This window comes from Colias eurytheme, chromosome 26 (assembly GCF_061535395.1).
Source record: "Colias eurytheme isolate Ceu_HAF_F1 chromosome 26, ilColEury1 Martin Lab GWU primary, whole genome shotgun sequence".
Classification (NCBI taxonomy): Eukaryota; Metazoa; Arthropoda; class Insecta; order Lepidoptera; family Pieridae; genus Colias; species Colias eurytheme.
The window spans coordinates 608,721-622,858 of record NC_143005.1 but is presented as its reverse complement, the minus strand read 5'-3'; the positions used below and the strand labels follow the sequence as shown (position 1 = coordinate 622,858).

The 14,138-nt window shown below is 32.8% G+C and overlaps 1 protein-coding gene across 1 annotated transcript in view; it reads left to right on the top strand.

Moving 5' to 3' along the window:
* LOC149896986 (kinesin-like protein Klp68D) overlaps positions 1 to 14,138 on the top strand; it is a 58,437-nt gene that overhangs the window by 29,086 nt on the left and 15,213 nt on the right. Inside the window, exons 4-5 of the mRNA XM_090116830.1 lie at positions 5,013 to 5,285; positions 10,355 to 10,548. Of these exons, the coding sequence (XP_089972956.1) occupies positions 5,013 to 5,285; positions 10,355 to 10,548 (467 nt within the window). The remainder of the gene's footprint in view (positions 1 to 5,012; positions 5,286 to 10,354; positions 10,549 to 14,138) is intronic.

Sequence of the window (14,138 nt, the reverse complement as noted above, 5' to 3'; positions counted from 1 at the left end):
GAGATAATAAATAGTAACTATCCTTCTTCCTACTAATATTATAAATGCGAAAGTTTGTGAGGATGTGTGTGTTTGTTACTCTTTCACGCAAATTCTACTGAACCGATTACAATGAAATTTAAGACACATATAGAGGGTAACTGGGATTAACACATAGGATAGGTTTTATCCCGGAAATCCCACGGGAACGGGACTATGCGGGTTTTCCTTTGAAAACGCGGGCGAAGCCGCGGGCGGAAATCTAGTTTATTATAAAGTATAAACGATTATGACTAAATTTAAAAGCTTTTGATCATACATATACATCTGTACATATATGAATATCGTCATCACATGCATTAATCAATTAAATATTTTATAACACAAGCTATTAACTTTGTTTTTGTGTAGACTATAATATATTGAGCATTGAGATCAGCACTCAGTGAACGTCACGAATAATAGTGTGAATATAATTAATAGTAATGATAAGTGTTAAATAATAAATAATTTATTACTTTTTCACAACTTGTTCTACAAGTACCTACTGCAGCTCAATTTTTCTATAAGTAGAAGCATAGTAAATAGAAGATGTTTCGTTACTTTATAAAATACATTGAAGAAATAATAATAAGATACTGGCAACTTTAATCAACGAAAAGTAATTTTCCTCTCTATATTTTATATTAATTAAATAGTTTATTATAAATGTTTTATCTCAAAATTTTATACAGAAGTAGATTTTTTTTTGTATTCGCTACTAAATTGCCTCCAATATTTTCCTTATGAATATTCTTATTGACTTCAAGGTGATGTGGCAACATCTTTTTTGTCCTATTTAAAATCAAACCTCTGATTGCCAAAATCCATACTAATATTATAAATGTGAAAGTAACTCTGTCTGTCTGTCTGTTACTCAATCACGCCTTAACTACTGAACCAATTTGCATGAAATTCGGTATAGAGATATTTTGATACCCGAGAAAGGACATAGGATAGGTTTTATCCCGGAAATCCTACGGGAATGGGTTTTTCTTTGAAAACGCGGGCGGAAAGCTAGTACGAAATAAAAATAAATTATCATTATTTTTGTTTTTGTTTTCAAATTAGTAGGGACTGACTCTCTTAATACAGGCTATGCATAGCAAGAGACCCAGAGCCACATATATTCAATATTGTACAATCAAAAGGTGAAATAAAGATTTATTTTATTTTTATTTTTTATCGCTATATCAATTTTAAAGAATTAGTATTCATGTTATTGGAAACATATTTTATTATTATCATCAATTTTGCGTGTGTGTAAACATCGTAAAAAAATAAATCAATACCATAGGGCCTAGATTGAAGGATTCACATTGCACACCATATAGAGTAGGGTGGCAACCCTATTTCCGGTCAATATCCCGCAGTTGCCACAATCATTATAATTGAACTCTCAGTAGGCGCTAAGTGATTGATGGCCTTTATGTTAGAGCGCTTCCGATCTGATGGATACGCTTTATTTAAAACATTGACCTGTAGGTGTAGTCTCGACACATTAATCGACATCGATCTCGACCGAAAACGGTCGGTAACTAACGATGTTCAGTAACTATAGTATGGACCTAAAAAATTTAGTGTTGTTTTTCCAAGAAATTTACCCTGATATTAGGGTAAAAGTGGGATAGATGCTCCACTTTTTGAATTAGCCTCATAATTTTAAAAACATGAATCTTATACGAACACTTTGTATGAATATAGCTAGGTTAATTATCTGTTTTGAATTACTATATATATTTTTTATCCTATCATTTATAGATAATGTGTAATAAACATTTTTGTAGAACACCTTTTTTGAGGATAGATGCCTGCAGAGTGGGATAGATGCCTTACATACTCTATAAAGCGAAATCTAATAAAATTTATATGATAAACCAGCAAATGTCATGTTAACATAGTTGTTCTGTTGTCCAAGAATATACTTGCGCTCGCACTCCTTCTTTTCTTTTGTATTTTCGTGGCGTGGTTCTCCTACAATCAGTATAAGGGCAGATCATTAATAAGTAAGTATACATAACAAAAAAAGCAAATTAAACAAGTAAAATCGGTTAACATAGAGAAAACCTCTGGCGCAATCAGGTAAAAATATAAACGGTACCTGTGATTATCGATAATAACATATACATAATATGTATTGAGGGATAGATGCCCTTAGAGGCCCCTAAGGGCATCTGTCCCTCGAAAAAAAAGGGGCAACTATACTTTTTGATAAGGATAGCTGCCCCAGTATTTTTTTTATTAAATAAAAACAAAAGAGCCACTATTTTCACTTAGATTTGTAATTAATGAACCAGTGTATAGACATAATAAGAAATATAGTGAAATTTATTAATGCTTATAAAGTTATGCAAAGGCAAATATCAACCTTTTTAAATTTTAACGTGTTCGTGAAGTTCGCCGCGGATATTACAACACGCACTAGCGAAACACGTCTTCACCAAACAACAGCTCATGCGTACCCGAGGTGCGGGGTGATAGGAGCTCCTATTTAAATCATTAATTCGTAGTCACGACTCTGGGAAGTGAGGTTTTTTGAAAATGAGGCATCTATCCCGGTGCGGCATCTATCCCACTTTTACCCTATGGAATATATAGTAAATTAAAATTAGTTACATAAATTTTTTGCATTATTACAAATATAATTGCATATGAAAAAAGCACATGTTATGCATAAAAAAACATGGCAGTTAATTTAATTTTAATCAAATTCGATATTTTTTTATATCAATCGTTTGATTAATGTTCTTTTTATCACATATTCATGGAATCCAAAATTCCATGTATGGCAATCTCCTTATTTACTTTTTTGACATTTGACATCAATCAATCAAAATAATATTTCTATCAAAATAATTAATATCTATAAATTTTGTGTTTTCAAGAGGATAATTTTTAATTATGTTCTTAAAAATCCTATAAATCTATGGGATAACAAATATCCTAAGAAAACATCAATCTGCGTTATGTTTTTATATAGTTAAAGCTATTAGTTTTAGATTACTAATATTTTGTTATTTGTGAAGTGCAAAAAAAATTCTAATCAAAAGACTCTAAAAGCTCTACAAGATAATTCTGCTCAATTCGAAGCCTTTCGAGAAATCTTTAAGACATTATAGAAACGGATGGAACTAAAACTAAGGACGGAACGGATAATTTGTATCACTTGTATTTTTAGCTTGTATTATTACATATATTATATTATATGTGCATCATTGTATATTTTATTACAGTACAAGCAAAGGATGAATATATGCAATTGATTTAGCGGTTCACGGGTAATTATTTATGTGTTAAATATAAATAATATTTATCTATAAATTTTATAATTTATAGATGAACAAGTTACTAGAATTATGTTGATGAGAGATGATGGTTTTGAGCCAAATTTTCAACTACGCTATTATAAACTGTTAAATTAAATTTTTCTAATAAATTTTTTTCTTAATTCGATCGTTTTTTATTTGTATTCATCTGTATAATTTTATTATCCTAGAAGTTCAGAAAGAAATTAATCGAATATGAATGCAATAATTTAGGCTGAATAAATGCAGACAGCAGTACATATTTTAATATTTATTTAATATAATATAAGAGGCTTCTTAACATTTTCAATAAAATTTTGAAACCATCTTAAAAATAAAACATTATTTGTTTATTTTATTTTAATTGCAATAACTTTAAATAAGAGAAAACAATATTGCGTTAAATCATGTAGCATCGGAAGTTTGAAATATCTTTTTTATTATATAAAATTATAATAATCTATAATTTTTCCGACATTATCAACCGTATCTACAAATCCACACAAACCGTAAGGCCCTTCTCCCATTACGATACTTCTAGAATACGATACTCGAGTAGAATACTATTTAGATATTTGCTCGCTACCCGATGCTCACATATTATGCGACTGAAAAATGACTAAATTCATCATTATTGTGCCTCGTTTTTGTAGACGGACGCTATGTCGAGCGATTCCAGTGACGACGTAAAAGTAGGAAGTAGGTACTGCAGGATTCATCCATATATTGAAAGAAACATAAATTGTAGTTTTTATAGCCGCACGAGAACTACAACATGATGATAAGAATTTTTTATCTTTCTACCGAAGAGATACGCGCGAAACGCGACGCAAAAGCGACCAATTAAACTAGTCGCGGACGTGTAGGATACCGGTAGCGTAATGGGAGAAGGGCCTTCGAGATCTTGTCGAGATCAAACGTCGGTATCATAACGATTGACAATGTCAAAGAATAATTTGTTTTGACAATATTCGAATGTGTTGCAAAGAAATGATTTTCCAAATCCATGAAATCTATATTTTATTTATTTTTCATATATCTACGGAATTGAAATAATGATGTTATTAATTTAGATAAAAATGCATTGCTACAAGGCTATTATTATATAAATATTTTGACGCATAACGGAAAGTTTTGTGAAGAATAAAAATTATAAACAATTATGTATCCATTGTATACTTCCATCAAATTGGGGAGAGGTATTAAGCGACATCATTTTCATTGCTGAAGACGGGACTATAAATTAGTTATCGGTAATTACCGACTAATTTGTACAGACTAGGGCCCCTGCTTTTTAATGTTTCTAATACAAAGCGTATTGTTTTAGTATAATAATTATAAAATAAATATTATTTAATATTGTTATCCTTATAATCGAATAGTCATTATAATTATTGATTTTTATTTAAGGAAAAGTACGAATTACATTAGTCAATAAAGTAATTTTGATACTAATTTGTTTTTATATCCTTTTTCCTTATGAATGTTTTGTTTAGATTATAGTTATTAGTTAGCTTTGCCATATAAATCTTGTTACTTTACGCGACAATATTATAATTAGATGTAGAGCCGCAATTTTTTGAGTCACCACCAAGTGCTCAGTTTGTTCAAACTATCGATGTAAACAACTAAATGAACTGCTTCAATACCATATTCCCGTTAAATACTCATAAACAATTTCTCCTGCAGGTCAGGCCGCTGGTGGCGTCCGTTCTTGACGGTTTCAACGGCTGCGTCTTCGCCTATGGACAGACCGGGACCGGCAAGACCCACACGATGGAAGGAACACCTGACGACGAGGGGATCATACCGCGCACCTTCAGGCACATGTGGGCGCATATAGAGAACACCGCCAGCCCAGATGTGACGCATCTCGTGTCGTGCTCGTTTGTGGAACTGTATCTCGAGGATGTAAGGGATCTGCTCAGCAAGGAGTGCAAGAAACTCACGATTAGAGGGCAGGTTAGTAGTAGTATTAAAAGTAGTTAAATAACAGTTGCCTTTTGATATAAGTGTTATATTTACAAGCTATTACATTAGTCAGAATAGTTAGTTATTCTTTAGTTTGAAACGGAAAATTCTGGGGTGGTATTTGACTTAAAATAAATCTAGTCTATACATATAGATAGTCAAACGAACTCGACAATTTATCTGTTTATGTGCTAAACCCTTTTAAACCAACCATATAAATAAACATAATACATATATCACTCGATAGCGGAGGAAAACGGTTATACTATGTTGATGTAAGAAGTCTATTGAAATAAATATATTTTGTGTTTGTGAATTGCGAATAGCAAGCTACTACGATACAGGCAAAGATAGTATGAATGATTGGCAAAAAAAAACTCAAACATAAAACGGAATTACCATAATGTCTCATCCGTCCCTTATTTCTAAATAAGATGAAATAACCATAAATACATGACTAACTAGGTAAACCGAGCAACTCGGTTGAGATAAACACTTCCGCGCGTATTGTCAACATTCGCGTCTCCTATAGCCTTGTTTGTGTTCAGTCGTGCTTTATTTAGTTTACTCGTATATCCTTATTTAATAACATCACGATGAGCAATAGTGGCAGATGGAGACCTCTGAATCTTACAAAAAAGAATTCGTAGCAATAGTAGATGGTTTATGCCTCTGAATACAATAAAGAAGAGATCGTGACTACGCCTGTGCAAAAAATTATGAATATATGAGCCTATTGTTAATTTCACCATTGCTCAAATTGGTCAGAGAAAAGATCGTGATGAATCCTTCATGTCATAGAATGGAAAATTTGGACGACATGTGATGTGATATGTCGACACGCACTTAACCATTAGGTGGTTGAAAATCCAAATAAAGAAAAGTAGAAAATAATGAAAATGGTGTTTGCAAGCAAAAGAAACAAAATATACTTAAAATACACAAAGAGGTAACATAAAATCATAAGTGATTAATTTCAATTTTATTATGTTCTTCAACATACGCCTAATAGTAATATGTAGTATGTATTTCAAAAACAAAAAAAAACAATATTCATGTAAAAGCTCGTAAAATGGTGTCAAATGAAACAAGACAATACTTTGTTAGTACATCACATTATCGGTAAGGTCGGATCTATGGTCAACATTGCAACAAGGCCCTATAGCCTTAAAACACCTTATTTGCTAAAAACAAACACATGACTTCACGCGCTAAAACGTTTAAAGGTCAGTTAATACTTAACGTTATGGAAAAAGTTCCAAAGTTAACGTTCCAAACAGACACTTCAGTTTTATTTATTTGTTTACGTTTTTATTTAAACAATAAACAAATATATTTATCAGCATGTACCGAAACCGCAATTCTGGCCAAGGGCAGATTACTTTTATTTCATAACTTGAAATAACACGCGTGAAATGTAGGTAATACATGGAATATCAATATTGTTATTCGTGTAATAATAATTTTACAAACGTTAACATTTTACCCTACTTTAGTTTGCGTTCGTGTGTGTCTTCATGTTTTCACTTCAGTAATTGTTCAAATAAAATTAATTACTCCGCTCTGTTTCCTTGCTTTGAGATATTGGGAAAAGTGCAATCATCGTAAAATGTAACGTAAATGACATCTCGAATACCGATTCGGAATGTCAGACTTTATGTATGATACAGATTAAAAAAAAACTAATTAATTATGAATTAATTGGAAAATGTTTAAAAAACGAAAAAGTTAAAGAGATTCAATATCTAACTTGCTGGTTCTTCTCCATAGATACTGCTTTCCGAATCGGTGGTAAATGTTAAAAATATGTAATGACGATTCAAAAGTACTTCTAGAAAAAGTCTAAGTTTGAGTTTGATGCGAGATGTTGTAATTATGTATTACGTTCTTTAAGTACAAAACATAACATAATAGAATAAAATTAGTACCAATCATAATCAATAAAAATATTAGGTGTGTATTATCAGCATTATCGAACATTATCAAAGACTTAAGTAGTGATAAGCCGACCCTGAAACAATCATTAAGGTTAAAAGATTTAATTTATCTTTATGAGTGGTATTTGCGAATTCTAGAAATAGTATTGCGTATTGTGGATTTGAATTAATTTTATACAAGTTAGATAATGCTGAGTTGACGAATGAATTGATGTTTCAACACGATATTTAGTTCCTTATAGTTTGGGTTGCTTGTTGGAAAATAGTAAGACAAATGAATACACACCCTACAGAAAATTGGTCAAAGAAAGAGACTTAAACGTGTGTGTAATTTTATGTATGCATGAACTTAAAAAAAAGCTTTTTAATCACGGGAAATGTTTCTTTTAATACATAGTGAAAACTGAAAACACAAACTCAAACTTTTATTTATTCAATTAGACTTCTTCGAGAAGCACTTTTGAAACGTCAATACATATTTTAACATTTACCACCGATTCGGAACGCAGTATCTATGGAGAAGAACCGGCAAGAAACTCCATAGTTGCTCTTTTAAATCATTTCAGTATTACAATTTAATTTTACAAAATGTGTTACTGTATATTATTAACTATATGTCTCATTCGCGATTAATATACTAAAGTTATCTCTTATGTTGTTGAAATTTGAAATATGTATGTGAACACTATTCACGACCTACCTCGAAGGACCATACACAATCATTGAATTTAAACACATTTGCAATGAAATACTTTCATTTTCGCGATAACTCCCTTATAAAGTTGAACCGTGAAAACTCCACGATTGCGCATAAGTACCAAAAACCGTAAATTAGAAACACGTAGTTGTGCAAGTTATAACGAGCAGATGAAAGTGAAGTGACCTTGTGTAATTATGCTCATTGCTCATTGATGCACTCGTGATTCGCTTTTCTGGTTGGAAATTGAATGCTGGATTAGCTGACGTTCCAACGAGGGATTTTCGCGGCTTTTGTGGAAGAAGCTTTGATTATTGTAGTGGTTAGATTTAATATCTTGGATTACTTAGTAGTACTAAGTACTGTGGCATTAAGATTTTTTTTCCTTCTACGTGTAAAAGTTAAAGGTATCTCGGGTAAACTTCTCAAAAAAGATTGTGTAGTTGGGCGTTGGGGATTGTAGGCTGTTCACCTACTTGACCGAAAAAAAATCAATACCCGAAAAAATATTAAGATTACAAAATAAACTAACATTATTTTCAATAACAAATACTCAAGAGCTGTTTACATAACTTTAAATTGAGGTTTGTTTGGTTGTTTGCTGTCCAACCGTCCAAAACGGTGCGAAATATGTATCTTGTTTTGCATCGTAATTATTCATTGCAAAATTATTTAAATTAATTTCGTATTAATCTCACATATCGTGTACGTAGAACAATCGAATAATAAATAAAGATATGTTGACCCCAAGTGCATTTAACGAGTAAAAAAGTCGGCATGAACATGTACAATTTGCTAAATAAAAAGCAGATATTGCCAAATGCAATTAATTCGCGCCAAATTACGTTTTCTACCACACGCGTCGCTGATTACGGATAGTTACTATCCTATTAATTATGAGTCATGCTCGTGTTTAAGGTTATTCTACCTCTAATCCTAATCCTATCCTAATACTATTATAAAGGCGAAAGTTTGTATGTATGGATGTTTATTACTCTTTCACGTAAATACTACTGAACCGATTAAAATGAAATAAAAGACACACATACAGAGGGTAACCTGGATTAACACATAGGATAGGTTTTATCCCGGAAATCCCACGGGAACGGGAACTATGCGGGTTTTCTTTGAAAACGCGGGCGAAGCCGCGGGCGGAAAGCTAGTATGATATAAATATTGTTCTCAAGGGCAGATGTGGAGGTTTGTTAGATACGTTTTCCGCTTTATTAACATTTGATTATATTTTAACAATGCATATATTTTAACAATGCAAATCTGGTATAATTTAATTTAAATGTTATTAGCACACCAAATTTTAAAATTTACCGTTATATGTATAAAGTTAATCAAAAAATTATATGCCTGAATGTATCACGTAGATTTAGGCGAAAACATGGTCTCAAAAGCATTAAGAAATCTTCTTATCTAAGTAATTATTTTGATTTAAATTTTTTATTTCGGAAATAATATCATTCGGGAGTTACATCAAGAGTTACACAATAATTAAATGTATTATTTATAATTACTATGCGGGTTTACAAACAGTAAAATAACTTCGTAAATTATAATGGCCATTGTCACTTTCTTGTTTTGATAACAAATTCTTCACTGATGAACAGATATCGGACGTCCTACGACGCGGATGTTGTAAATGCGTTTTTATTCTGTTTATTATTTTCGTTCTCCAAAAATTCTATAGATCTATAGTATAGAATATAGGTCATCTCTTCCAAGGTAATGCCAAGATTCCTTACAAATCTCTATGTGTTTTAGGCTCAGTTTAGAAATCTGAAACGTATGGATTAGAATTGACAAAGCATGTTCTTCCAAAGATATGAAATTGAGTTCTTTCTTCTTATTCTAACTACGAATATTATAACGATTAAATAATATATTATTATTTGAACGAATTACTTTAAATATGTAATACGGTTTCGTGGTTACTGAACTGAATTATAAGTCCATTAACCAAGCAGTTACAATTGTTTTGTATGTATGACATAATAATACAAATGGATGGATGTTTTTTATTTATGCAGCCATTATAGTTGTTAATCATCATAAAGTATAGGCTACTAAACGTGTTCTAATAAGGAAATACTTAGCTCAAAGTGTAGTTTTTAAGTGCATTTATTAATGTTTAATTCCCTTTGTGCAAATATTATGATGCATATTCAAACCGGATTCCTTGCAGTCGCGACAGTCGGGATGTAATCGACATATTTTTCTTTGTTTGCTGTTTGTTTGTCTCATGTCTGTCTATTTTATAATCACAATGAATTAGACGTCTTTTTTTAACGTCTCGGTTTTTTTAACGTAGTTATTTTTATTTAATACATTTTAGTGTATTTTTAACACGAATCAAACGAGTCCAAACTCGATATAGGTACCTATTAACATTTCTTAACAGCCTATTTCTCCACCAGGAACTGAACGGCTTCTACATCCCCGAGATGACGTCAATAGTGTGCAAATCAGCAGCAGAAATGGTGCGCGTGATGCGCGCGGGTAACCGCAACCGCGCCGCCGGCCGCACCGACATGAACGAGCACTCGTCACGGAGCCACGCGGTGTTCCTGGTCACGGTGGAGACCGCGCACCGTTCTACCAACAGGATACGGTATGTATGACATTGTTGTATTTAAAAGTGAAGTCCCGTGTCCCCACGTGGGGTAAGGGGCAGATGCATTATGCATACATCTGTTTCACTGATCGATTTCCTAGGGACAAGTAGGTGATCAGCCTTCTGTGTCCTACCAAACCGAGACATTTTTTTTTCTTCGTCTCCACGAACCCAGAACTTCTCTGTTCTACGCTGACGCGTCAACCACTGTACCAAGGAGGCGGTCAAAAGTTCTTGTGTTTAGGTGTGTAGTTTTTATAAAGCTGCGTAAAGCACGGGCATGAACTTTCCTGGCCTTTCTTCGCTAGAGGTCGGGTTAGATCGACCCGAAATTGTTGTGTACTTTTTCCAAGAACACTTTTTAATTATTTTGGCGTATAGGTGTGCTATGCTGGTTTGGATAGCATTGGCGATAAGGACTATTATTATTAAAAGTAGCTTACCTATTCATACGGGTCTCCGATTCCCCTACCCGTAAACACGCGATAACTATCCTACTGAATTTGCAATTGCATGTTTTGTGCCGATTCAGGCGAAATATGAAATATCCAGAGTTCCTTGATATACCTACTAGCCAAATAAAATAAAACAAACATATGGATTACGCATTTTAACAAAGGCTTATTACTTATATAGATATAGTCTAGACTGAAAGGGGAAAATTACTTAATTACAACGATTAGGACAAAATATACCCTGAGCCCCTCCAATAGCGCTTAATTGTTTCGAAATTTGAGTAATTAGAGCTATTACTCATTTCAATTGGAGACACAATGAGATCGTAATCATGACTAAGTATCAACGTTCAGTTATGATTAATTCAACAAATAAATACGGCTGAATAAATGTTAATGAAATGCAGGAAACAAATGTTAATGGTCCACTCAAGATGGCCAGATCTCTTAATAAAGACAGTGGTTTATATATGGTGGACAGAATTTTATCTATTACTTTACTCTTGAATAGGGAACCACGAAATATTTTTTTTCTATTCATTTCACATATCACTTATAGGTAGCATATTTTGAGGAATCCAGTGGTACCAAAACATGTAATTGATACAAAAGGTACCATAAATTTGTGGAGTGCAACATTTTAATCACAAATGTCAAAACGTTTAATATACATATAGTCGTACACTAAACGCATGCATGTGGCCTGAGTAACAATACGACAAACAAAGCCGGGGCAATGCGCCGAATGAGTAAGAGATGAGCCAGTGGCGCCTATTAGCTAATGCCATATTTACATGTCCTGTTTTTAGTCTTATTTTAACTCGATAGTATGTGAAAACAAAGAAATTTTATATCGCGAATGGGCAAAAACGATGGGCAAAAAGGACAAATAAAAAGTCACTTATGGTTGTGACAAGCTCCACTCTTCATAAAGACCTATATATTAAAAGCCTAGCTGTTCCTTGCGGTTTTACCCGCAGTGCTCCACTCCTGTTGGTCTGATGATATATATAGCCGTGATGATAGCCCTTTAGCCTTCCTCGATGAATGGGCTATCTAACACCGAAATAATTTTTCAAATCGGACCAGTAGTTCCTGAGATTAGCGCGTTCAAACAACCAAACAAACAAACTCTTCAGCTTTATAATATTAGTGTAGATTAAATACCTATGTAGTTAGGGTTGCTCGGTCCTTCCTATTCAAGGAGAACGTACAAGTGGGTTAAGCTTTTGGCATTGACCTTGTTATTAGAGTAAAAATTGAACCTCTTTCATCTCAAATATTATGCCTGAATCTCCAACCTTGAACATTATTCCTGTTCGACGAAGTTCTGTTTCAATAGGTTATTTAGGTATTTTTACACAAACTGAAAAAGTTAATTGAAAAGACATTGCGCTTGACTTAAAAACACTGCCATATATTTGCCAGTATTTTAAATTTTTATATTTGTACAGAAAACGTTCAAATTATACTGAATGCTCAGGACCATATCAGTAATCATGAACAAACGATTGCTTATTTTCATTACAAAATCACTTAGTTTTTACTAAGTACTTTAACGTGGTGATGTATAAAAACAGATGCGGTTTGATTTCGCCTTCTGCGGTTGCAGAGCGAGGACACGACACTCGCTTTCAGTAACACCTGTTACTTACAAATATAATTATTTTGTCTTATTCTCGATCTAATTAGCCCTGGGAGTCAAAAAACACTAATTGAATTAGAAAGTTTGACACTTTCTAAACATGTAATCATTTTTATACAGTTCCTTTAATATATTAAAGGAACTTAACTTATTATAAATATTAACAATACCTACAGACTTCAGGATTTCGAGATACTTTAATTGAATCTCGATGCTCTATAACAGTTTTTTTTTCAACACTTTTTTGCAGCTCTTTTCATTTCTTATATTTTGTGATCGGCATCACTTCCTACGGGCCTTCTGAGTAACTATTTAGCGCCAGTTCTGTCCAAGCATTTGAGATAAGTCATTAAGAAATATTTGATGCTACCAGAATTCAATGCATCCGCAAATACCGATTAAATTTTAATGACTTACCATTTAAGTCTTCTTGACCACACACATAAATTCTGTCGCAGTGTGTGATCTAACCGCCATTAGCTTTTCTGAATTGCAATTTACTCATATGGATAATGGTAAATTGCCTAAAATTTATTGGTTCATTTGATCTGGGACTAATAATTATGGAAATATTATTGATATAATTAAGTTAGGAACAAACTGCTACAAATAGGGCCGTGCAACTAATACAAAACATAAAACCAATACAAGAAACACTACAAAGTGTAAGAACAACATCAAGTGCGTAATCTTGGTGCGCACGCGACGTCCATTGTTTCACGAAACCTGTTCGCATTACAAGAACTTATTTGTCCTAACCGTGACGTAAGCGAGGAGGTTTCATATAAATCCTTCAAGTCCTTTTATAGTGACATTGGAGATATCATAACGCCATATGAAGTGATCCGCAATGAGGTCTTCAATTTTAACTTTCTAAAGAAGTGTCTAAATGTTAACTTGTGATGAAGTGAACCTGAAAAAATAAGGCAAAAAAATAACCATTGATTACCTGGATCTATGTGGTATTCTGTCCAATTCGTCAGTATAATTAGTAATGCTTGCCACTTCCGAAGATATCTGTTCAAAAATGTTTGAATTGTAAATATTATATAACAAAAAAAGGGTGGACAAGAAATCATATTTCTTGTATAATAAGATGAATGCATCTTTCATTGCATTGTTGCGATTTTTTTGTATACGGTCGATGGCCGGCAGATTTGCAGACTAAAGAATTAAACAGCTCCTATTAGCATACGATGCATGATGATACATCAGCTGTGCTTATACCTCTGATTCATATGACATATTTTCGGGCAATTACTCCTACAGTCCTACTGCATTCAGTGAATAATATCTGATTATTAAATTTGGCAAATTAATATAGCTATTAAAGTATTCATTACTCCCTGCTCCCATTAATGGGCTGGAATCATTATTATTTACAAAACATGAATTTTAATTGTCTCCTAGTTAGTTAGCCCCAAATGGTACTCTGATATAAAAGGAGGTACAAAAAAGTATCAATTCATCTTATTCACACAGTAGTA